This window comes from Pristiophorus japonicus, chromosome 6, assembly GCF_044704955.1.
Source record: "Pristiophorus japonicus isolate sPriJap1 chromosome 6, sPriJap1.hap1, whole genome shotgun sequence".
NCBI classification, from domain to species: domain Eukaryota; kingdom Metazoa; phylum Chordata; class Chondrichthyes; family Pristiophoridae; genus Pristiophorus; species Pristiophorus japonicus.
The window spans coordinates 2,969,645-2,996,397 of NC_091982.1; the positions used below are offsets into that span (position 1 = coordinate 2,969,645).

Here is a 26,753-nt window from a genome sequence, read left to right on the forward strand (position 1 = left end):
ATTAACATCCCCTGCCTTGATTAATACAAGAAAGTAAAAGATACTATGATGCTCAATATTTTTGACTGAATTTGGAGTCGCTCGGGCCTAAGGATGGTTGGTGGGAAATGGTGAAAAATGCCACACTGGTGCAATAGAGAGTATTCTTTTTTTGAGGTTGGACTTAAATTACATTTTTGGAACTGAGTAAAGAAAGCTTTATCCTGAATCTTCGGTGTTATACTTGACTTGAAAGTGCTTGAAATTATTTTATTCCTGAACACACACACACACACACACACACACACACACACACACAAAGGGCTATAAATTCAGTTTTTGGCGATATCATTATTTTTTGGAAAAAATACCACTAAAAAGTTACCCATTTTTTAAGGGGTAAAATTGGCCCCAAAAAAATGTGCCCGTCAGTAAAGGTTGGCGTTGCTGGAGGATTCGCGGTGGAAACCGCGGTCCTTGCCAACTTTAGCCCGAAGCCTATCACAGCCAAATATATAGGAGGGGAGAAAACACAAAAAAATTGCATAAATAAAAAATCAGAAAACATGCACTATACACTTAACTAATGAATCGCTGAAAAAGAATTAAAAAAAATAAAAACTTCAACATACCTTTTTTGTAGGTCTTCATACTACCGCTGTTTCTGGGGCTTCAACGCAGGCTTTTCTCGGGCGTTTTTTTCACCCTGAGTACGGGTTTGCCGAATGGCCAATTTTAAGCATTTTCTTTGGTGTTGCATGTCATCGATCCGCTTTGATGATATTTCAAAACCGCCAGTCGTTAATTTAGGCGAGTACCTTTTACTGGCAAAAGAATCAAAATATTGCCGGAAAAACGTGCGCAAGGCTGGCCAATTTCTCCCCCAAAGTTTCTTAAAAATGCTCACATTTCCCAGTTGCTGAATTGCATTTCCTCAGGTTCATCTCAACAATGAAGTTTCTAAAAAATTGCATATTTTGAAGGTTGTGAACAACATTACAAGGGATAGAAGTAATTATTGTTTCACTTATCTCAATTCTGTTGTTTCTGCATGTGATTTGTTTTTTTTTCAAAAAGCTTTCTCTGGCTGATGCCTTTTTTTTTTCTTTCTATCTCTTCTTGCGCCCTGTTCAGGATGATGACCGCATGTTTCAGAAGGTAACAGCGCATTTGGAAAGTGTTAGACTAATACTGGCTGACTACATCTAATCCTTTATAAATAGTTCACAGATTTTGACGGTTGAACTATTGAGTTCTCCATTGGCCATGTGTATAAAGTCACTGGTGTAGTACTAAGCCATACAAACAAGAAAATGCCAGATTTGATTTCCAGCTCTGTTGAGTTAGTTCATTTACAGTTGGAGTGCTACTCTTGGTCCCTACGCCCCTGGCTAGCAAGGTTTAAATACAACCAGGATTCCTGCTTCCGATCACTACCCAGTGATCCCTGCTGGAATGTGCACATACATGGATGTCAATCGCAAAAAGAGTTATCATCATTTTGTCGTCGTCGTATTTCCCCTCACCCCGGTCAAGTAACCAGCTGACACTCCCCGTCAAGCCGGGGATGATGGGAAATGACTATACTTTTCCCCCCTCCTCCCCCATTTCCCTACTTGTCCATAGACACCAATTTCCTTCACACACTCCAGCTTAAAGGGAAAATGCACTCCATACTGCTGACTTATTTGTCTACTAACCCTGTTCAATGACGAGAAGGACATATCAGTTCTTCCTCCATTAAGTAATTAGTTAAGAGCTTACACTTTCTTTTCTCCATATAAAATTAGAGCAGCAATTAGTTCTGGCACTCAATCCTAAAGCCACCTGGTTGGGAAGCCAGCACTGTAAATTGTCAGATTACCTGTTGTACAGTGACATTTTTCAATCCGATAATATTGTTGTCAGAGATGCCAGTAAAGGAACTGCATTTCTTTTATTGATGTAAGTACTTAAGTAACTAGTGGATGATAACATGCTGTAGAGAGGCTGGAGGTTTTCTCCTTCTCCTCCTCCTCTCCTAAATAGTGGTTCTTTGGCTGTTGGTATCTCAGTGAAATGACCATTCATGTGAACCTACACAGTGTGTGTTGACAGGCTATTTGACAATGGAGGGCATCCCAGCTGAGTCCAATTCTATTCTTACCTGATCATACATGCACACAGGAATCACTGAAGGACAAGGAGGATTTAGCACCCGAGCTGATCCGATCCCCCCCCCCCCCCCCCCACTCCTCCATAACCCAGGGATGTTGAAACCAATTGCAGTGCCACAACTGCTGCCCTGGCTGAAATCAGCTAACTCAGCGCAGATCTGGGGCCATGGCTATTAAAATAGGTTGCACTTTGACCTATTAGACAATTGGAGGAGCTTCCTGGACATCACCTTAATATACTATAAAAAGGAGCAGTACCGATCTCTGTCAAAATATCTTTCTGGAGCATTTCTAGTGACTACAATCCACCAGTAGTTACAAAATGGCACAAATGGTACTGCTGCAGGGTTTTTTTTCTGTATGAATTTTTAATATACAGTATTGGCATCTTAAAAATTCCATGGGAGACTGCCTCACTTCTAGTTTTTGAATCTGACCATGTTACCAACTAAAGTATATGTATTTATGGATTTAATTTGCTACTTTTACAAACTAGAAGAACAAATTCATTGTCTGAAATGTCTGCAGGCTGGTTGGACCAAGTGATCTATTATCATTCACATGGGCATTTTTACTCCTTCTGGGACTCTTTATGCAGAATTACGATACTCAGTCAACAAATCATGCTATAACCTCTAGACTTGACTATTCCAACGCACCCTTGGCTGGCCTCCCACATTCTACCCTGCGTAAACTAGAGGTGAACCAAAACACGGCTGCCCATATCCTAACTCGCACCAAGTCCTGCTCACCCATCACCCCTGTGCTCACTGACCTACATTGGCTTCCGGTTAATCAACGCCTCGATTTCAAAATTCTCATCCCTATTTTCAAATCCATCCATGGCCCTGCCCCTCCCTATCTCTATAATCTCCTCCAGCCCCACAACACCCGAGATGTCTGCGCTCCTCTAATTCTGCCCTCTTGAGCGTCCCTGATTATAATCGCTCCACCATTGGTGGCCGTGCCTTCTGTTGCCTAGGCCCCAAGCTCTGGAACTCCCTCCCTAAACCTTTCCGCCTCTCTACCTCGCTTTCCTCCTTCAAGACGCTCCTTAAAACATATCTCTTTGACCAAGCCTGCACTAATTTCTACCTATGTGGTTCGGTGTCAAATCTTTATCTCCTAATACTCCTGTGAAGCACCTTGGGATGTTTCACTACGTTAAAGGCGCTATATAAATACAAGTTGCTGTTGTTAAGTGTAGAAATTTGCAGGATCTGGCATGGCATGTTGCACTAAATCATTTGTTTTAATCATGGTACAAATCTACTTAAACGCTCTTGTTTACAATGATGTGGCCTGCTGGTAAGGTGCCCTTAAATGGCAGCTGTGTTTTGGCTCCCATTTTTCTGGGGCAAGGGGTAGCGCAAGTAAAAATAGCAAATTTTACAAAGGATCAACAAAAAAATTGAAAATCATTAATTGCTGGGTGACTAATTCCAGTTTATGTAAGTAGCAGAGTATAAAAAAGATTATATACACAGTTCGTAAATCTTCACAGCATTCCCAAAAATGTTATAACTCTATTCATATGCTTAAACTTCAGGTCTATGGAATATATAGCTATAACTTTGTTTGTTTTGCAGTTGCTGCTAATGTCAGTGGGAATTCTCTTCTGTCCTAAAGGCAACACCAGCAATTTTGAGTGAAGTAATAAAAATTGTAGAGAGTATTAAACTATGAGGGATGAATTTCTTATTTATGCATCGGTGCCTTTACCATTTTGAAAATAATGGGCTAGAATCAACATCTTTCAAAATACAGGTGCAGCTCCTAAAATTCGGGACTGAGGCCTTTCCGGATTCCGGGCTTTTCCAGACTTTCGATTTGCTTTCTGATGTCACAAATCAGGAAACACCCGAGCCCAGGTTTGGGTATTTCCGGATTTCAGAATGTCAGAAAGGAGGGGGGTGAGGGGGGGCAGATTCCTGCTGAGGAGCTGGTCAAGCCGACCACGCCGAGGATGTCGTCGTCGGGCCGGCCCCGACTAGGATGTCGTCGGGCGGGGCCCGCCAAGGAATTGTTCAGGCGGGCCCCGCTATGGAAGTCGTCGGGCGAGCTGCAAGCAGGCCCCGAGGTAAGGGCAGTGGTGGTGAGGCGAGGCCCGAGGTCAGGCAGAAACGGGGTCATCGGGTCCCGGATTCCAAAACATTTTATGGATTCCGGATGACCCTGCCACCGATCTGTCTGGATTCAGGAACCCCAGATTCTCGACGCTGCACCTGTACAGGGAAATGAGACCTGTTGATATTCTTGGTATTTTTGCATTGTTAATGAGTAGTGCTCTGTTTTCAGGATTTGCCGATTTTATTTAGCCAAAAATTGCTGCATTCTCCACTGCCCGTGCCAGTCATGTTATTTCTCTGATAGTCACTTTCTTTTTATTGTTACAGTTTCTCTGATCTTTAAAAACTCAACTTTTCCATTTATTTTACCTGAAATACAACTACAGGAACTGGTTCCCCAAAAGCACATACTTTATTTTCCTGCACTGTATTTTGATAAGAGTGATACCTGTGCTCATTGACAGAGAATACATCGAGAATGAATACTGATGGAATGTCCAACCATGTTGAATTATTTTTTTTCTCCAATCTCCAACAAAACTTTGGATTTTTACCTCCAATTTTACCTGTGTTTAAATAAAATTAAATTCAAAATATTTCTGGGATTTTTCCAAAAATTAAAAATTGAAAACTATTCTAAAGGTATTAAACAGTTTCAGCTCTAAGATGTGTTGTGTAACTATGCAATGTAACGTGGATTTGATATCTTGGAATATTGTCAACCATACATAGTCTCGCGTGATTTTTAAGTTTATAAATTGAGATCAAAAGAAAATGGGTCCTAAATAGACATTCCTGCTCGTGAAGAGTTCAGACTGAGCCCATTGTTCCTTCCTGCCACCTTTCCCACTCGTCAGTTCCCAAGATGGCTTTTGTCACTCTCTCCCCGTCCTTAGCGCTACTCCATTTCTTTCTTTCCCACTACCCAGTTTAAAATATGGCTCCTTGGGTAATTGGTGCCCATGTAACCATATGCACGAAAGAGAGTCAGTGCCTGCATGCATTGTTAACAGATGAACATGTTGCAGATCAAGCCAGAAACAAAGCTTGGTGCAAAGTCGTCTTCACTATATTCCCATGTGGCACAATGTAATGAAATATATTATCTTCTATTATCTCCTGCAATTTAAAAAAAAAGGAAATGTTGCCAGAGTTCATGTCATAGCTTTTTACTGACACCAGAGGACTAGCATAATTTCTGAATGCAGCATTCTGCCACATTATCACCTAGTGCCAGAAATTAGAAGTTCTTTACTTTTGTTTCTAAAAATGAGCAGCTCATAATTATTTCAAACATTTTTTGCAAAATTTTTGGATTTCACCAAGATCAATATTATAGCTATAAAACACTTTATAAAAATACTGGAAAGTACTGTACTATTTTATCAACCGTAGCATAGATTCTGGTCTGGATTTGAATGAGCTGTATGAATCAGAAATGCCACAATAAAGGACTTGCCCCTTTCCAACAACTGACCCTGAATTGTCTAAATTTCTTACTGTGTTTAATAGGAGAAATCTCGGTTAGAGCTTGTCTCAGTGGATAATATAGGAACTGACAATAAACCTATGCAGATTCCAAAGGAAATTTGGTTGTTGGTGGATCATCTCTTTAAAAATGCAAGTCGACAGGTAGGTGTAATAAATGTATTTCCTTTTGTTCCACCTATTACTCAAACGATTCGTCCATAATTTCTCAAAATATAGCACTTACTGATGAAAGGTATGGCTGTAGGTAAAGCCTTGTGATTTTGTAGTTGATATACAAAGAAAATAGCTGATTAAATTCTCTTTCTGGCTAATGAGAAGAGTTCTATCTGAGCTATTTTGATTTTGCAAAAATGATAATGTTACTCCATTTTAGATGCATTAGGATTAAGTTTGTCTGTTTAAAGGAATGTTCTCACTGTGCCCTTATCAGAGATTTCATAATCCCATGGTCATTTTCTTTTAAAAATGTTTTTCCCGTTTAGCCCCTTCCTTGCCGAGAGGTGCTGACCATTGCTGGGATATGATTCGGTGTGCTGCTCATCCTTAATGCAAGGTTGCCAGGCTATAAGACCATAAAGGGCTCCACAGCCAAACCTGATCTTATCCCCCTTTGCTCACATCCAGAAGGGGTCACAGGAATGGGAATCCAGACTGATTCCTCTTTTTTTTTTGTTCCCCTTCTCTTCCCCTAAGAATTGCTAACTAAGCATAGACCAAGGGCTAGATTTTCGGCATTGCCATTTTCGGGGCGAAGACAGATGCAGAGCAGGAAATTTACCACCCAATTAGCATTTGCGCTGTGTGGAGCAACTTTTGTCATTGGCCCTTGCACCAGGGGCAAAGCATAAAGGGAGGCGTTGTACGACTTTTGCGGCGCAAAAACGGGAACCTCATCAACTTTAGTGTGGGGCCGGGAGCGTTAAAGAGTGGCCTTGGGAGGGGGGAGAAAAAAATTCACAAAAACATTCAAGAAATATTGCCAACACTCTTGCAACACAAATTGCTACAAAAATATAAAAGAAGAAAAAGGAACTTGCCTTTTTTGCAGTTTGTCCAACTCACTGTCGCCGGCAGGGCTGGATCGCTGTGTTTTCCCTGGCGGTTATCGTGGGGCGCATTTCGGGGCGTACAGCTTGGGTGTTTGTCGAAACTTCTGCCGGTGTCACAGTGGGAGCTTGTTGCACGCCCAGCGCAGCTCTGCCCGGCAGTGCTTCTAAGCGCCGCCACAAAACCCGACCCGAGGATCGCGCCCGGACGCAAAAGAGCTCACCGCCTCATTTTTCGCTGCGGAGGGTCAAATCCCGGTCGCAAATGACCCGAAAATCCAGCCACAAGAGTTGAACCTGGGACCTTCTAGTCCATATGCCTTCATGTTACAAAAATCTCTCACGGCTCATGTTTTGTTCAGTGTGCTTGTATCTGACTAACCAATTTCCCTGCTGATAATCTAGCTGTAGGAAGCCTGAAGAGATGAAGCATGAAATCTTAGGCCTAGAAATTTGACTGCATAGCGCCTGTTTTTTTGCATTTCCACAAATGAGCATTCTCAAATTTCTCGGCCATTGTATCTAAAACTAAGTAAGAGAGTTCAAAATGTAAGTTGTCTCCAGTGCATAAAATTCTAAAAACTTGCGGCTAGAAATTCGCCACCATAATGTGCGTTTTAACGTGATTTTTTTAGCGTTAAAACAAAGTTTTTGTCCTCAAAATAAACTGCTTAAAATTCCACAAACCTTAAGGGTGGCGTTGTCAAAATATTGCCATTTTCAGTAACGCCATACCTTTTTTTAAAAAAAAAAACGTACCGCCCAAGTTTGGCTGTTTGGCACTACTGTACTCTCTTTGCAATACACCGTTTTGAAAAACCTCACGTTGCAGCTTCAAGAATGGCGGTAAGTAAGAAGACCTATTAAAAAAAGTAAGTTGAATTTTTTTTTAAAATTTCAACGAATCTGTTCATGCTTTTGTGAATGTTTTCTCAATTTTTATTTTTGAAATTTTGGGGGGTATTTTTTTGCGATATCGGCCTCGCAGTAAAGTTGGAGAGGACTGCGTTTTCCAACACGAGTCCTTCAGCAACGCTGTTTTTTAACGACGGGGGTATTTTTTGGCCAAACTTACCCCATTTTAAAAAATGGCAAAATTTTTCTTCTTTTTTCACTAAAATGGCGTTATTTGTCAAATAACAGTCTGGTGAAATTCTAACTCTTGGAGTTTTCCTTTAATCCTGTTGCTGTTTTGACAGGAGGACCTGTTCCAGACACCTGGTACGCAGGAGGAACTGCAGCAGATTTTTGACTGCTTGGACACAAGCATTCCACAAACCATTCGTATCCTTCACACGATAACAGGAAGCCAAAATCAAGTTAACCTTTCCTTTCACAGGCAGCTGCACTATCACTATAAGAACTCTAGTGTCTGAGAGAGATGCACAGCTATTTGATTGTTATAGATGAATGAACTTAAAACTTTGGGGGATGTGTTACATTCAAGAGTAGATACTTTTTAAATGTAAAATCAAATGCTTATATTTGTTTTTATGCACTTGAGTGCTTATTAGAAGTTAAAGAAACAGTAGTTCTAATGACTGCAGTAATTTTATGACTTCTTTGCCTGAAAAACTAAAGTTACTGGAAATATTTTGTTCCCATCTATCTTTCCCTTCCCCCTTCCCCCAAAAAAGTCATCAAAAACTTTTTTTCTCCCTGAAGAGCACCATTTTATATTTTCATATATTGGGTAGTCTAATTTGTTTCAAATGACTGTAAAAGCCATGGTTGCTCATTAGAGAGTGGATTCCTTGCACGAGAAATTCGGCTGGAAGGCAAAAATGGGAGATGACTCTTATTCCACTAGAGAAACCTTGTGTAATGGAAGTAATTAACAATATGATTTCTATATTGACCAGACTTAAATTTATAATCAGGACTAATCTTAGATATATTTTTCCCCAAAATATATGCATACTTGTTTGAATTGTATTTCAACTTTGCACTGAGGAAAACATTACATTCATCCATGTTGCAGCTGGTTACAGAAGAGCCAAAAGGCGGAGCCATTTGCCTGTAATCTAGTGTCCCCTCATTATAACACACCAGATTTATTGCAGTCTCATACATTTCAATATATGATTGAAACCACATGGGTGTTCTGTGCAAAGTCAAATGCATTTCCGCTATTAGATACTCCAGATCAATCTATGCTGCTGACATTTCCTGATCTTGTGTACCAGCTGGCAGTAACCATTCAGTGGCTGAAGCTCTGCTCATCTTCCTTGAAGCCCTCCCAGAGCCTGTGATATGTTATGAGCTGCATCTACGATGCCTAGAAATTTCATACGATGGCCGCACCTGCAAACATGTAAGAGCTTCATGATTGCTTTGTGTGACCATCATGATACTGTATATAAAAGAGATCACAGTTGCTTAGCAAATCATCATTTGTCCAGATACCTTTTATTGCCTGTAGCAGGCACATATCTAGCCAATATATCTACCTTATTACAATAACTTGCATTTATATAGGGCCTTTACCTTACTAAAAGGTCCCTTATTAGATTATACCAGTGTGGCCTTTACCTTTGTAAAAAGTCCCTTTTTAGATTTGACCAGTGTGACTAGGTCATTCACAGAAACACAATTGGCAGCTGTGTGATTTAATAGAAAATGGCATTTAACAGAGATTTTGTACGGAAAGGAAGTTGGAATTAAGCTAAGAAAAAAATAACATATTGATGGACAGTTCAATAATAAACTATCTTGTGCCCTAACAGCACCCAGTTCAAAAAGTGCCTGGTTGTAGTGGCTGAATTGCCTGCCTGTGTTTCTGTATATCCAGATAGCTGACTCACCTGAACTCCTTAAGATGTTGCAAAGATGCCAAATTCTCCAGGGCTTGATTTTTTTTAATCATAGAAACATAGAAATTAGGTGCAGGAACAGGCCATTCGGCCCTTTGAACCTGCACAGCCATTCAATAAGATCATGGCGGATCATTCAACCTCAGTACCCCTTTCCTGCTTTCTCTCCATACCCCTTGATCGTTTTGGCTGTAAGGACCATATCTAACTTCCTTTTGAATAGATCTAACGAACTGGCCTCAACAACTTTCTGCAGTAGAGAATTCCACAGGTTAACCACTCTGAGTGAAGAAGTTTCTCCTCATCTTGGTCCTAAATGGCTTACCCCTTATTCTTAGACTGTAACCCCTGGTTCTGGAACTCCCCAGCAACGGGAACATTCTTCCTGCCTCTAACCTGTCCAATCCCGTCAGAATTTTATGTGTTTCTATGACATACCCTCTCATTCTTCTAAACTCCAGTGGATACAAGCCCAGTTGATCCAGTCTCTCATATGTCAGTCCTGCCATCCCGGGAATCAGTCTGGTGAACCTTCGCTGTACTCCCTCAATAGCAAGAACGTCCTTCCTCAGATTAGGAGACCAAAACTGAACACAATATTCTAGGTGTGGCCTCACCAAGGCTCTGTACAACTGCAGTAAGACCTCTCTGCTCCTATATTCAAATCCTCAAGCTATGAAGGCCGACATGCCATTTGCCGCCTTCACCGCCTGCTGTACCTGCATGCCAACCTTCAATGACTGATGTACCATGACACCCACGTCTCGTTGCACCTCCGCTTATCCTAATCTGTCACTATTCAGATAATCTGTCTTCCTGTTTTTGCCACCAAAGTGGATAACCTCTCATTTATCCACATTATACTGCATCTGCCATGCATTTGCCCATTCACCTAACCTATCCAAGTCACCCTGCAGCCTCTTGGCATTCTCCTCATAGCTCACACCGCCACCCAGCTTAGTGTCACCTCCAAACTTGGAGATATTACATTCAATTCCTTCATCTAAATCATTGATGTATATTGTAAATAGCTGGGGTCCCAGCACTGAACACTGCAGCACCCCACTGGTCACTGCCTGCCATTCTGAAAAGGGCCCGTTTATTCCGACTCTCTGCTTCCTGTCTGCCAATGAGTTTTCTATCCACGTCGATACATTACCCCCAATACCGTGTGCTTTAATTTTGCACACTAATCTCTTGTGTGGAACCTTGTCAAAAGCCTTTTGAAAGTCCCAATACACCACATCCACTGGTTTTCCTTGTCCACTCTACTAGTTACATCCTCAAAAAATTCTAGAAGATTTGTCAAGCATGATTTCCCTTTCATAAATCCATGCTGACTTGGACCGATCCTGTCACTGCTTTCCAAATGTGCTGCTATTTCATCTTTAATAATTGATTCCAACATTTTCCCCACCACCGATATCAGGCTATAATCGGTCTATAATTCCCTGTTTTCTCTCTCCCTCCTTTTTTTAAAAAGTGGTGTTACATTAGCTGCCCTCCGGTCCATAGGAACTGATCCAGAGTCAATCGAATGTTGGAAAATGATCACCAATGCATCCACTATTTCTAGAGCCACTTCCTTAAGTACTCTGGGCTGCAGTCTATCAGGCCCTGAGGATTTATCGGCCTTCAATCCCATCAATTTCCCTAACACAATTTCCTGACTAATAAGGATTTCCTTCAGTTCCTCTTTTTCGCTAGACCCTTGAACTCCTAGTATTTCCGGAAGGTTATTTGTGTCTTCCTTCGTGAAGACAGATCCAAAGTATTTGTTCAATTGGTCTGCCATTTCTTTGTTTCCCATTATAAATTCACCTGATTCTGACTGCAAAGGACCGACATTGGTCTTCACTAATCTTTTTCTCTTCACGTATCTATAGACGCTTTTGTAGTCAGTTTTTATGTTCCCTGCAAGCTTCCTCTCATACTCTATTTCCCCCCTCCTAATTAGACCCTTTGTCCTTCTCTGCTGAATTCTAAATTTCTCCCAGTCCTCAGGTTTTCTGCTTTTTCTCACCAATTTATATGCCTCTTCCTTGGATTTAACACTCTCCCTAATTTCCCTTGTTAGCCATGGTTGAGCTACCTTCCCCGTTTTATTTTTACTCCAGACAGGGATGTACAATTGTTGAAGTTCATCCATGTGATTTATAAATGTCTGCCATTGCCTATCCACTGTCAACCCTTTTAAGTATCATTTGCCAGTCTATCCTAGCCAATTCACGTCTCATACCATCGAAGTTACCATTCCTTAAGTTCAGGACCCTAGTCTCTGAATTATCACTGTCATTCCCCATCTTAATAAAGAATTCTACCATATTATGGTCACTCTTCCTCAGGGGGCCTCGCACAACAAGATTACTAATTAGTCCTTTCTCATTACACAACACCCAGACTAGGATGGCCAGCTCTCTAGTTGGTTCCTCGATATATTGGTCTAATACACTCCAGGAAATCCTCCTCCACCGCATTGGTACCAGCTTGGTTAGCCCAATCTATATGTAGATTAAAGTCGCCCATGATAACTGTTGTACCTTTATTGCACGCATCCCTAATTTCTTGTTTGATGCCATCTCCAACCCCTCTACTACTGTTTGGTAGTCTTTACACAACTCCCACTAGCATTTTCTGCCCTTTGGTATTCCACAGCTCTACCCATACCAATTCCACATCATCCAAGCTAACGTCCTTTCTTACTATTGCGTTAATTTCCTCTTTAACCAGCAACGCCACCCCGCCTCCTTTTCCTTTCTGTCTATCCTTCCTGAATGTTGAATAACCCTGGATGTTGAGTTCCCAGCCTTGGTCACCCTGGAGCCATGTCTCCGTAATCCCAATTATATCATAATAGTTAATAGATGCCTGCGCAGTTAATTCATCCACCTTATTACGAATACTCCTCGCATTGAGGCATAGAGCCTTCAGGCTTGTCTTTTAACACTCTGTCCCTTTAGAATTTTGCTGTAATGTGGCCCTTTTTGATTTTTGCCAGGAAGGTTGGAATTCCCAGTCAATAATGAGAATTCTCAGCCTGATCTATTCGATGGTTCCAGACTGAGGAATAATCCTGCTACCATTAGTGCATTCTTCAAGTCTATGCAATGTAAAATTCAGACATTATTATTTATGGATTCAAGACCTTACATGAGCAATCATATTTCATAACTAATTTACAAGTACACTTCACAGGACATGATCCTTCACTTATACTCTCTTGTCCCTGGATTTTGAGATTAATACTTTAGGACAGAAGATAAATATGTTGAGGAAATTCCAATTGTAAGCTGCACCACAGATGATGGCAGATGCTTCCCTTGCAGCATGGGGCACTTGCCTTCCGGGAGATAGACCCCAAGTAGTGTGAGCCTAGTTGCATTTTATCAGGCCTAAGCTGTTAAATTTGAGCAGTATAGCTAGCACTACTGTTCAAAGAGCAGATTCAGGAGAAAACACTGGGGCCAAAATTGCTCTTAGCCCGAAACGGAGCGCACCTACCGATCTTTAAGTGTTCCGTCCACCCCGATGCATGGGGCAGACAATCCCAGGAAATTCAGCTTTTTTTGGGGGAGCGGGGCGCAAGTGCGGGTAGAGTGGCCGTCGTCAGTGGGGTGGAAGCTCTGGGGGGGTGGGGGGTCGGAACGGCATCGCTTCGGTCACAGCTCTTGTAGAAAGGGTCAATTTCAGCCCCACTAAGTTTGGACAGTGAATGCAACCACATTTTACCAACATAGGAAAATGATGGGCAGAAAAAGACCAGCTGGTCCATCAAGACTACCCTAGATCACTGTGACTGGCCCATCATGGCTAACCACTCCTTCCCTCCCCAGCCTCGCAGACATGTAATCTCCTGGGAGAGGCAAAAGATAGAAACAATCTAGGGCCAATATGTGAAAAAATACTCTTAATATTTCTCTCCAATCCCCTCAGGCGATCGAAACCAGTCCAGGTGATCACATGAACCAAATATTTCCTATAAAGACCTTTTATATGATGCAATCTCTGCCTCAGTCAGGAACCAGACCAGCTCCCTCTTGAAGGCATGCAGAGAGTCAGCACCTACCACACCAGCTGGCAATGTATTCAGAGGCTTACAATTCTCTGGGAAAAGAAGAACCACCTAATAACCAGTCTATCCCTACTCTTACATAGTTTAAACTCATGTCCCTGGTCCTCTCCAATCTGGAATAATTTATCAATAGGGACTCTATCCAGCCCTTAATTATTTTGTAGACCTCTTAACAGGTCACCTCTAAGTCTCTGCTGCTCTAAATAGACCAAGATTCTTGAGCCTATCTGAGTAACTGAGGTTCTTTAAGCTAGGAATCATTCCTGTAGCTCTCCTCTGGACTAGTAATCCAGAGGCCTGGACGAATAATCCGGAGATATGAGTTCAAATCCCACCACGGCAGTTGGGGAATTTAAATTCAGTTAATTAAATAAATCTGGAATAAAAAGCTAGTATCAGTAATGATGGCCATAAAACTATCGGATTGTCTTAAAAACCCATCTGTTTCTCTAATGCTCTTTAGGAAACCTGGTCTGGCCTATATGTGACTCCAGACCCACAGCAATGTGGTTGACTCTTAACTGCCCTCTGTAAATGGCCTAGCAAGCCACTCAGTTGTAACAAACTGCTATGAAAAACAACAATAAGAATAAAACCTGATTGACCACCTGGCATTGACCTAGGCATCAGCTTCGGACTTGACAACGGCACACCCAGCCCAATCGACCCTGCAAAGTCCTCCTCACTAGCATCTGGGGGCTTGTGCCAAAATTGGGAGAGCTGTCCCACAGAATAGTTAAACAGCAGCCTGACATGCCTTTCAGCCAATGTCCCAGACTCCTCCATCACTATATAGGTATGTCCTGTCCCACCGGCAGGACAGAACCACCAGGGGTGGCGGCAGAGTGGTGTTCTGTCTGGAGGGAGTGGCCCTGGGAGTCTGCAACATTGACTCCAGACCCCATGAAATCTCATGGCTTCAGGTCAAGCATGGACAAGGAAACCTCTTGCTGATTACCACCTACTACCTTACCTCAGCTGATGAATCGGTACTCCTCCATGTTGAACACCACTTGGGGGAAGCACTGAGGGTAGCAAGGGCACAGAATGTACTCTGGGTGGGGGACTTCAATGTCCATCACCAACAGTGAGGCGATACCACCACTACTGACTGAGCTGGCTGAGTCTTGAAGGACATAGCTACCAGATTGGATTTGCAGCAGGTGGTGAGAACCAACACGAGGGAAAAACCTACTTGATCTCACCCTCTCCAATCTACCTGTTGCAGATACATCTGTCCATGACAGCATTGATGGCAGTGGCTAACGCACAGTCCATGTGGAGACAAAGTCCCATCTTCACACTGAGGGCACCCTCCATCGTGTTGTGTGGCACTATCATTGTGCTAAACGGGATAGATTCAAAACAGATCTAGCAGCTCAAAACTGGGCATCGTGAGGCGCTGTGGGCCATCAGCAACAGAATTGTATTCCACCACAATCTGTAACCTCATGGCCTGTCAGATCCCTCACTCTACCAGATGAGGGCACGGGGCCCAGGGGCGTCGTGATCGGGGCCCAGAAGAGGCGAGGGCCCAGGGGCAGCACAGGCCAGCCCACACTGCGATATGTGAGCGCACTAGGTCCGTGCAGCAGAGCAGGTCTCCAATCGTCTTGGTTAACCCTTGCCACTGGACCAAGACCTAGCTCTGTCAAGCCCGTGTGGTGACTAGTGTGCAACCGTCACCACACGTTTTTTTTTTAATCCACGTACAGCCATCTTCCATCCCCTCAATTGGAGTTCAGGACTGGAACATCAGATCCTTCATCGAAACACCTTCCTCGTGGAAGCAAGTCATCCTCGTTCAAGGGACCGCCTAAGATGATGATTACCATCAAGTCAGGGGACCAACCCTGGTTCAATGAGAAATGCAGAAGAGCATGACAGAAGCAGCACCAGGCGTACCTAAAAATGAGGTGCCAACCTGGGGAAGCTGCCACACAGGACTACATGCATGCTAAACAATGGAAGCAGCATGCTATAGACAGAGCTAAGCGATCCCACAATCAACGGATCAGAGCAAAGCTCTGCAGTCCTGCCACATCCACTCATGAATAATGTTGGACAATTAAACAACTAATGTGAGGTGCAGGTTCCATGAATATCCCCATCCTCAATGATAGCGGAGCTCAACATGCTAGTGCAAAACACAAGGCGTTTGCAACCATCTTCAGACAGAAGTGCCGAGTGAATGATCCATATCGTCCTCCTCCTGAGGTCCCCACCATCACAGAAGCCAGTCTTCAGCCAATTCAATTAATTCCATGTGATATCAGGAAACGGCTGAGCGCACTGGATACAGCAAAGACCCCAACAACATCCTGGCTGTCGTGCTGAAAACTTGTGCTTCAGCACCAGGCGTGCCTCTAGCCAAGCTGTTCCAGTACAGCTACAACACTGGCATCTACATGTCAATGTGGAAAACTGCCCAGTTATGTCCTGTCCACAAAAAGCAGGACAAATCCAATCCAGGCCGGTTACCGCCTCATCAGTCTACTCTCGATCATCAGCAAAATGATGGAAGGTCGTCGACAGTGCTATCAAAAGGCATTTACTCACCAATAATCTGCTCACCGATGCTCAATTTGGATTCTGCCAACACCACTTGGCTCCAGACCTCATTACAGCCTTGATCCAAACATGGACAAAAGAGCTGAATTCCAGAGATGAGGTGAGAGTGACTGCTCTTGACATCAAGGCAGCATTTGACCGAGTGTGGCATCAAGCAGCTCTAGTAAAATTGAAGTCAGTGGGAATTGGGGAGAGGGGTGGGGGGGGGAACTCTCCATTGGCTGGAGTCACGTAGCACAAAGGAAGATGATTGTGGTTGTTGGAGGTGAATCATCTCAGCCCCAGGACCATCGTTACAGGAGTTTCTCAGGGCAGTGTCCTAGGCCCAACCATCTTCAGCTGCTTCATCAATGATCTTCTCTCCATCATAAGGTCATAAGTGGGGATGTTCATTGATGATTGCACAGTGTTCAGTTCCATTTGCAACTCCTCAAAATGAAGCAGTCTATGCTCGCATGCAGCAAGACCTGGATGACATTCAGCCTTGGGCTGATAAGTGGCAAGTAACATTTGTACCGCACAAGTGCCAGGCAATGACTATCTCCAACAAGCGAGAGTCTAACTTACCTCTCTGACATTCAATGGCATTACCATCGGCAAATTCCCCACCATCAACCAGAAACTTGACTGGACCAGCCACATAAATACTGTGGCAACAAGAGCGGGTCAGAGGCTGGGTATTCTGCGACAGATGTCTCGCCTCCTAACTCCAACGCTTTTTCACCATCTGCAAGGCATAAGTCAGGAGTGTGATAGAATACTTTCCACTTGCCTGGATGAGTGCAGCTTCAACAACACTCAAGAAGCTCGACTTCATCCAGGACAAAGCAGCCCACTTGATTGGCAGCCCAACCTCCTTAATCATCCTCCACCACTAGTGCGATGTTACTGCAGTGTGTCCCATCTACCAGATGCACTGCAGCCACTCACCAAGGCTTCTTGGGCAGCATCTCCCAAACGCACAATCACTACCACCTAGAAGGACAAGGGCAGCAGACACATAACTACACCAAACCCCCAATATCCCCAATAGACCCAAGGGTGACATCACCTGTCTTTACTTAGTGTCATTTAGAATGATAGAATAGTACAGCACAGAAGTACAGTACATGGAAACACCGTCACCTGCAAGTCCCCCTCCAAGTTGCACACCACACCATCCTGATTTGGAAATACATCGCTGTTCCTTCATCGTCGCTGGGTTAAAATCCTGGAACTCCCTCGCCAATAGCACTGTGGAAGTACCTTCATCACATGGTTCAAGGCGGCGGCTCACCGCCACCTTCTTGAGGACAATTAGTCATAGGCAATAAATGCTGGCTTTGCCAGAGACGCCCACATCATTCATTAATTTTAATTTTTGTGGGGGTGCCAAAACTGGGCATAGTACTCTAGATATGCTCTGACCAGTGACCTTTCAAAATTGAGTCCTTTGATTTATACTGTGTGGTTCTATTAATACAACCCAATACCTTGTTGGCTTTAGCTACAGTTTCTCTACATTTATCATGGATCTTCAGTGATTTATGCACAATAACACCAAGATCTTCTCACTCAACCTCTTTCAGTATTGTTCCCTGCAAATGACATGTGTTCTGTGTTGGCCCGACCAAGACGCATAACACTACTTTTACAGATATTGGTGTCATCGGAAGTTATACTTGTCATATTCCCAACACCACTGTCCAGTCATTAATAAAGACCATGAAGAGTCGCGTGCCTAGAACCGACCCTGGCGGACACCACTAGTAGCATGTCTCCAAGTTGAACCACATCCGTTAACTACAACTTTTTGGCTGTGGGATTGGAGCCAATTCCTAATCCAACATTTCACATGTCCACTGATACCACAAGATTCCATCTTGGGAAGCAACCTAGTCTGAGATACCTTATTAAAGGCTTTCTAAAAATCCGATGTCTACCGAATTTCCCTCATCCACTACCTCTTAGTGACTTCCTCAAAAAATTCCTATCGAATTTGTTAGGCACAGCCTATTTTTTTTAAAAGTCACGTTGTGAATTTCTAATGCCCCTTCCCTTTCCCGATGATCATAAAGGACATGAAGTAAAAACTGTATTTTTATTCAGTTAACAAACTACTGTACTGGTTCCTGCAGCAGAATCTCTGCAAACACATAATACAATATCCCATTTCCCATATCCTATCTCTCAAAGTCCCACTCGTCTATCATTCTCTTTCCTTACCAACCTCCATTGACTCCCCCATCAGTCATTTCAACATCTTCAGAATCCTTATATTTGTCTTTTAAACCCTCCACAGTCTCACTCCACCGTGCTTCTCCAACCCTATGTTCCATCTTGCATCTTCTGCACCTCAAATTTTAGTCTGCTAACCATCCCCCACTCTTCATCCCACCATTGATGACAGAGCCTTCAGTCACCTCGCTCCCACTATTTGGAGCTCTCTTCCTAATTACCTCCATCTTGCGACACCATTCTCACCTGCAATATTCTGCTCTTTAAAAAAAAAAAATACACCTACTTCAACCACAGGGGTCACTCCCCTAATTTCCATCCTTCTCATCTTCAGATCTGACATCAAATTGTTGAGTGCCTTGGGACGACTTGTCATATTAAAGGCACCATATAAATAAATTGTTGGTGAATGTCTGTACATGGTGCAGAGATATATTAATTGTGAGCATCTGTAGTTTAGTACAATAATTTAGCTAAAATCTAGATTCTCTATAGGTAGGATACATCTTTTAACAATTATAGAATACAGATGTTGTATGCAGTATTTAGTCCATCATGGAAAGCAATGGATATTCTAAAGATATTAAACTGATGTTTAATAACAAATGTTTATCAAGCTAATGTTTTTTTAACAGTCTTTGCATTGCCATAAACATTTGTTTCTTTTTCTCCAGTTGATATCCCAGTTGCCCCGCAGTCACAGAAACGTGTTTAGGTACTTGATGGCATTTCTACGTGAATTATTGAAGTATACTGAAGATAACAAGCTTGATGCCAAGATGTTGGGTAAGAAAAGATAGAACACTTTGTTTTAAAAATGTCTACTTATTAATTGCATAGGTCACGTGCCATGGTAGCTTTTCCGAGATGCTCTAATAAAGGCCTTTACCTGCAGATTCTGAGCATCTCTCTCAGCAACAGTCTGTCACTGTGTACATCTGAGTAAGCTTGCTGATGTGTTGAATAAAGTTATTGGCTCTGAGCTTATTATTGTTTTAACAAGATTTAAAATAATCAAGAGAAGATTTATACTATCTCCCTTTTGGTGTATTTCAATTACAATATCTCTATTTTAAATGGACAATAATTCATTCAAAACATCTTTTATGCCAATTTGAGATACAGAACTTGGAAGACTTCCATTATGCCAGCTCTGTAACTAATGTTGCATTGTTTATTTGAAAAAGTTCTTCCCTGACCTTTGTATATCATCATATGGAACCTTGAGGGCTGATTTAACTTTTGGCAGTGGTGGAATACAGGCAATGGTGGATCAGCCATTTGTGACACACCACCCAATTTTCCTTTTCATTATGGAAAAGAAAATTGGGCGGGGTCTATAATGGGTGGCCAATCTGCTACAGCCCATTTACTGCCAAAACCGGGTGTTTAAATCATAGAATCGTTACAGCACAGCAGAAGGCCATTCAGCCTTATCGAGCCTGTGCCGGCTCTCTGCAAGAGTACTTCAGCTAGTCCCAATCCCCTGCCCTTTCCCCATAGCCCTGCATTTTTTTTTCCTTCCGGTACTTCTCTAATTCTCTTTTGAAATCCACGATTGAGTCTGCCTCCACCATCCTCTCAGGCAGCGCATTCCCGATCCTAACCACTCGCTGCGTAAAAAAGTTTTCCTCATGTCGCCTTTGGATCTTCTGCCAATCACCTTAAATCTGTGTCCTCTGGTTCTCGACCCTTCCACCAATGGGAACAATTTCTCTCTATCTACTCTGTCCAGACCCCTCATGATTTTGAACACCTCGATCAAATCTACCCTCAATCTTCTCTGATCTAATGTGAACAACCTCAGCTTCTCCAGTCTATCCACAAAACTGAAGTCCCTCATCCCTGGAGCCATTCTTGTAAATCTTTTCTGCACCCTCGCAAGTCTTCACATCCTTCCTAAAGTGAGGTGAATTAAAGCTCAGAATCTTCAGTCTGACTTTATGTCAAAACTATATTGCAGCTTAAACCAAAAATCCTTTCTTGGGCAAATAGTCAAAACACTGGTCGGCTATGTCTTTGCTATTTGTGTTGTCTAGCTGTGCACAAATTGTTTTGCCACATTCACCTACAAAACAACAGTCACTACACTTCAAGAGTAATTCATTGGCTGTGATGTGTCTTGGGACATTGCTAAATAAATGCAAACTTGTTCGTTCTCAAGGCAATTGGCTTCATGTAATTAAAAAAAGAACATGTTAGAAATACTCAGCTGGTCAGGCAGCATCTGTTGAGAGAAACTAGCATTTCAGTTTAATGACCTTTCGTTAAAACATTTTATTCAACCTGAAACATTAACTCTGTTTCTCTCTCCACAGATGCTGTCTGAGCTGCTGAGTATTTCCAGCATTTTCTCTCAGATTTCCACATCCACATTATTTTGCTTTTGTATTGGTGGTTTCACTTTATAAAAATGAACAATTGCAAAATATTGTGTGTTCGGAGAACGAGTGTCGAGGTTTATCTACGTCTACCCGTCCCCCTTTCTCATAGACACTCCATATCTAGGTTCACACATGAACAATGACTGCTTAGCAGGTTGTTGGCAGGAGTGGAACCAAAGGCCATCAAGAGTCATTACTTTCAGGCAGGGAAGGGAGAAAATTGATGCCAAAGAAAGAAAATCACGTACATCCAGTGATTTGCTATTTTGACTCTCGTCAACCAATTGGTACTAACTGGAGGACAGGAACTGTTGCATGTGTAGATTGGGAGCACTCAAGGGACAACAGTGGCTATTTATTCTGATACACAGAATTTGTGGGTTCATTTCCCCTGCCTGTTTTATCCTCAGAACTCCAAATTGATAGTCCAAGCTAAATGATAATTTAGGAGATTGTCAAGTTTGAATTGTATCTGATTTACCCAAATATATTTACAAAATTGAATCACTTTTCTACAGATCTAATAGACAAGTGTTCTGAGGTGCAAGCCTAATTATTAATTTACCTTCTGTAAGTAGTAATTACAGACATGTTTAAAGATTCTAGGTACATGAAGCAAACATACGTCGTTGAAGGAATTGCCATTTCACCAGGTATATTGTATAATTGTTTTTTTTCCCTGTCATCCACAGCTACCCTTTTTGCAAGTCTCCTTTTGAGACCACCACCAAACTTAGTTGGGCGGCAAAGCCAGAACGATCGACAACGTGCTGTGAATTTCATCTATGGCTTCCTATTAAGTGGAGACGATGACTAAATATTGGGCATACTTCTGATAATATCTTCACTGCACTGTGACCATAGCTGCAAATGTTATGTTAAAGTGGTGATCGAATGATACACTTGCTCAGACCTGTTTTTTTCAGTACATTTCAGTATTGATCTGAGTGAATGAAGATAGCTCCTAACCCTTTCTCACTAAGTAGCTGAGAACGCTCGTCACATAATGATGCAGCATAACCATACATATTCCCATCAATTGTACAAACTCTTGCTGATCTGAATTTTTATTAACAATTACTGTATGAAAATTTTCCAGCATTGCATTTAAAGTCTGCGTTTGCAACCACGATAATGCAAGTTAGTGAGAGAATCTGTTGTGTATTTGAAGGTGACTGGAGGGCAGCATTGGATTAAACAGGGAATATTATACCAGTATCACAGGATATGTCTCTCAGTCTTCACCATTGAAACACCATACTCAATCATAATTGTAGCACATGAATAGAAAATAGTTAAAACAATGGTAAATGAGCATGAGAAGTAGCTTAATCTCTATTGAATAGTAATGCTTCAAGTCCCACTTGTGTCTACCTGATACAATTGAGTTTCACTATGTCCCGGCTGGTCAGAGGGGTAGAGTACCTTGCGTAAGAGATTGTTCCACTTTGGAAAGCTATTAGCCTATATTTCCAAGTAAAGAAGACTGCATGGAGATAATGGATTCCATTGGGAGAAGGGGAAAAGAATGGGTTGACTTTTAGAGATACAAATTTAATAATATTTGTCACAAAATTAATGGTTGTCTGAAATATTACAGTTGATGCATAAACTTTTATAAAATTATCAAAATTCTAGATAATCCTAAACCTAATTAGACCTCTAAATATGCAGTTTATCTACAGGGTTCATGCCAATGACACTGCACATGTGTTGCAAAATTCTATTCAAAAAAAGTGATGCAACAAGAATTATTTGATTTTGCATATTTATTGAAGAATCAATTTGTGTTTTACAAATAACATTTGTTTGGCCCGCAAGGTAATAGTGCAGCTGTATCTTCTAGTTTCTGTATGTTGAAGTCTAAGCCCATTCTGTCATGGGAAAGGTAAAGAGCAGTAGTGCCAATGCAATATTAGATTCCAATATTAGAGACCATAGGTCTCCAAATCCAGTGGATGGGGAGTTCACATTTAATTCAGCCTAATTGAATGACTGAGTTTTGCCTGTTTTCGGCTGGAGAGCGCCAGCTCACCTTCCAGAAACACATTTCCTGTTTGCCAGTCACAGTAACATTGCAGTGCCATAGACAAATCCTGCCCTTCAATCAGAGAAAGAATTGTTGTATGAATGATAAGATGGGGGAGTAGGGGAGGATTGTTTTTATTCAACTGGGATAGTTTAGGTTGAATCCATGTATCATTCGATCACTAGTAAAAAGCCATGTGATCAGTTTAGGCTGATGTACAGTTGCCAGATCCCAGCCGTGTGTGTGTGTATATATATATATATATATATATTTAAAAAACTATGGCAGTGTCCTTAAAAAAAATAATTTATGTGTAGGATAGAGTACTTTCAATATAATGTATAACTCCTAGGTAAGGTACAAAAATCATTTTTACAAAAACAACCAGACCTCCCACTACATATGAAATGCTTGTAAATGTCTGTAGAGATGACTTGGATCTCCACTTTCAGCAAGGAACCGCTCAGCTGAGAATACTAACACTACAAACCTTCTTTGAGTTTCAGTTGGTTTTTTTTCTCCTCTAAACACATTACTTAGATGAGATGAATAGTACTTTTGTACACTTACCTTCATTTTTAATACAATTTAGCTTGAATTTAACAGTTGGAAAACTAGTCAGTTAATTAGTCCAGATTACACACCAGTTGAAATGAAATATAATCAAGCAGCCCAATTTCTGAATTCACCGATACCAAGAAAAACAGAAGCAGTAGTTGTGTGAAACTTTGGGCTGATATTTTTGCCAGCCAGTGCTAGTCATGGTAAATTAATACATCCATTGAAACCAGGAACAAAATTAAAATCCTTTAAATTCCTGAACTTGAGTATATTGAGCTATTGAAATGTCTTCAAGTTGTTTAATGGTTTTATCTTCACGTTTTTATCACTGTAGTGTCAGTTGTAACTCACCAAACTTGATAACTTAAAGATGGGCTTAATCCAAAAGATCAGATACAGGAAGTGTTCAATGTCATTGGTGTAGAGGGCAAATAATTAGATACCAAACAAGGATTCACAATTGCTGTGTAATACACTACAATGTATATTTCAGTCTCTAGGTTATTTCATTATTTTGCAGTTAAAATTTCCAATTAAAATCCATTTAAATCTGTATCCAAATAGCATAATTTGTCATTTATTTAAAAATACATAATTCTGGTTTCTGTTGTTTGGGTCTTTTAAGTTATCATAATAGGGCCAATTCCCTATTAATTGTCATCTTTAAACTCCTAAGATATAAGAAATTGTGATTCAGAGGTATGTTCCTGTATTGCACAGCAGCTATTGAGAGTATTCACTGTTTAGAATAGTGTTGATCCCATTGATGTCTTTGTGCGATTTCTGCAGTAGTATCAGTAGCCTGTCTTATGTTACTTAGAACCAGTTCATTTAGCAACTGGTCATGAGGTGTGGCCAATTCCAACAATGTCAATTTTGAAATGGAACAAAAAGTAATGTGCAGTAATTGTGATATTCTGACACATCTAAAATCTTTACTGTTGAGTCTTTTTTTAGGGAGAATTGGATTTTTAAACTGCTACTGTATTCTATGATATTACAGCTGCTCCAAGTGTTTCTTGTTTTTTGTATTGCCAAATGCAGCTCTGACCCATTTTTCATACTGTCTGCTTTGAGTAACAAAAATGGGGCTTGTGTTCAATTCTGATATTCAATACAGGGAAGATCATTGAAACTCTACTGATTTTTTTTCTTATTGCTCTGTATTTAAGATCAGATTTTTAAAAACTACACGTTATAGTTTAAATTATTTATTCATATTAATGGCCCATTTGGAAGTCGTTGTGTTTTGATGCAGTACTTTAACTGTGTATACTTTCCCTAATGCTGTATTGAGCACTTGCAGTACCAGTGACTATTGTCTTACATGTATCCTAGTACTGGTTATTTGTTGAACGTTATGTCGATATATTTGTTTTCATTTATATAGACTATAAAGATCAAGCTGCCTTAAAATACTTTTTTTTTAGTTCAAAGTGAAATGAGCAAGTCTATATTAAACACACATTACAATGTTAAGTTTAAATAGTTTGGTAGCTTCTATCACAAAGATAAGGTCATTTCAGCTGTTGATTAAAGCAGACAGCAATAATTATTCGAGAGACTAGGACATCCTAGAAATTAATCCCTTAAACTGAAGCTCAATTTTTAAATTATATTTCATAAAAACATAGATAATGTGCTTAGAGTTCAAAAGCAGCCTTTTAAAGCGATCTCTATCAACTTGTTCTTAAGGTGACTAGGCTGTCTATAAAGCAGTTGCTGTCTGTGTGCTCAGGACAAAAGCTGGGTACGGTAGCTGAATTATCTTCTGTGGATAGAAGTTGGCAGTGTGTTTTGAACTTGACATCTTTATTAATTGTCCAAAAATCTAATGGCATCAACAGTCAAAACTTATTTTTAATATTTGTTTGCTGTATTGTTGATAGTATCTGGCATGGTGCATGCAGAGAGTTTCCCTCAATCCACAGCACAGTAACTTCAGACTAAAATGGTCACACCAGCTTCGTTTTGGAGTGGCATTTGGTCAACTTGGCACTTGCCTTCGGATTGCTGGAGCAAGTTGCTTTTGTTATGTTCTCTCCTCACTAAGTTATCCTGCATTTCCCTTCAATTCATCTCGAACCGTGCCTGTGCCATTGAAAGGGCATGCTGGCTGATCAAAACACAGACCTATGCCAAATTTCCTTTGGAACCAAGATGCATTGTACCACGCTGCCAGATCATCTTTTTCCATTTTCCCTTCCCCGTTGCAGAGAGACACTGCAGCCTCTGCTCAGCTTGGAACTGAACAGAGTGGAGGACCAAACCTGCATTCTTCTTGGCGCTGAGCTTTATAGCTCTAATGCTGAACATCACTGTGCAGGCAGGCTTCAGTACTTTTAGAAATTGTTGTTTAGGGCTCTGTTCAGTCTGTCTTTTATTGTAAGTGGAATAAGCCCTAGTTATTAGCAAACTGCATGATATTTAATAAATTCTACTGTTTCAAATTTGTTTTTATGCTGAAATATGTTGTATGGAGTTCCACTGTGTCTCACTGAACTGCTTTCATTTGGTTTTTATTCACTTATCCATGAGATGGCAGTTTCCTCTACAGCAATGTATAGCTGTATAGTTTCATAGTACCAAATAATCTTTCAACAAATGCACTCTAGCTGTAAAGAGTAAATTTATAAATAAGGTTGCTAGGATAGAGCATGAGGTGAAGGTCACTCTGGTTCACCTGAGATTGTGCAAACAATAAAACCTCCATTAAATCCACGGGTAAAATCACAGTTACACCATCCGACTAAATAGAAAAGCAAAACCTTTCCATTTAATTATGGAGGGAGGGAAAGACTTGATTTGAAAATTTTTCTCTCACTTCTATCAAACCATCCAAAATATACAAATAATAAAATGTAACTTTCAGGCTAATATTTTCACCAAACACGAAAGGCCAGAAATTGCGGGCAGATGCCTCCAACCGAAAAAATTTTTAACGAAAGTACCTGGTAGTCCCGGAGGGACAAACACTTTGGCGCCGAGGCCTAGATGCACAGCCCAACGCAGAGGCCCACACATCCCAGGAGCGTACGGGCATCCTGGGATCACGTGGACCTGGACCACCAACGGATATGGAGTATTCTCATTGATAGTACTGGTGACATAAAAACAGAAAATGCTGGAAATCTCAGCGGGTCGGGCATCGTCTGTGGAGAGAGGGAGTTAACCTTTCAGGTCAATGATCCTTCATCAGAGTTCTCACGAAGGGTCATCGACCTGAAACGTGAACTTTGTTTCTCTCTCCACAGATGCTGCCTGACCCGCTGAAATTTCCAACATTTTCTGTTATTTCAGATTCCAGCATTCATGGTATTTTGCTTTTGTGATAGTAATGGTGAGTTCCTCCCATTACTATCAAT

At 41.3% G+C, this 26,753-nt stretch overlaps 1 protein-coding gene across 3 annotated transcripts in view; it reads left to right on the top strand.

Annotated features, from left to right (window-relative positions):
• Positions 1–25,838, top strand: part of ocrl (OCRL inositol polyphosphate-5-phosphatase) — a 164,695-nt gene extending 138,857 nt beyond the window's left edge. Inside the window, exons 19-24 of one of the 3 annotated variants that reach the window (XM_070882547.1) lie at positions 1,114–1,137; positions 5,717–5,836; positions 7,941–8,025; positions 8,928–9,055; positions 19,089–19,200; positions 21,491–25,838. In XM_070882547.1, coding sequence (XP_070738648.1) covers positions 1,114–1,137; positions 5,717–5,836; positions 7,941–8,025; positions 8,928–9,055; positions 19,089–19,200; positions 21,491–21,615 — 594 coding nt within the window. In that variant the 3' untranslated portion in view covers positions 21,616–25,838. Of the gene's footprint in view, positions 1–1,113; positions 1,138–4,531; positions 4,671–5,716; positions 5,837–7,940; positions 8,026–8,927; positions 9,056–19,088; positions 19,201–21,490 lie in introns of those variants that run through there. The other 2 variants (XM_070882548.1, XM_070882549.1) reach the window with 2 other exon arrangements.
• The last annotated feature ends 915 nt before the right edge of the window (positions 25,839–26,753 follow it).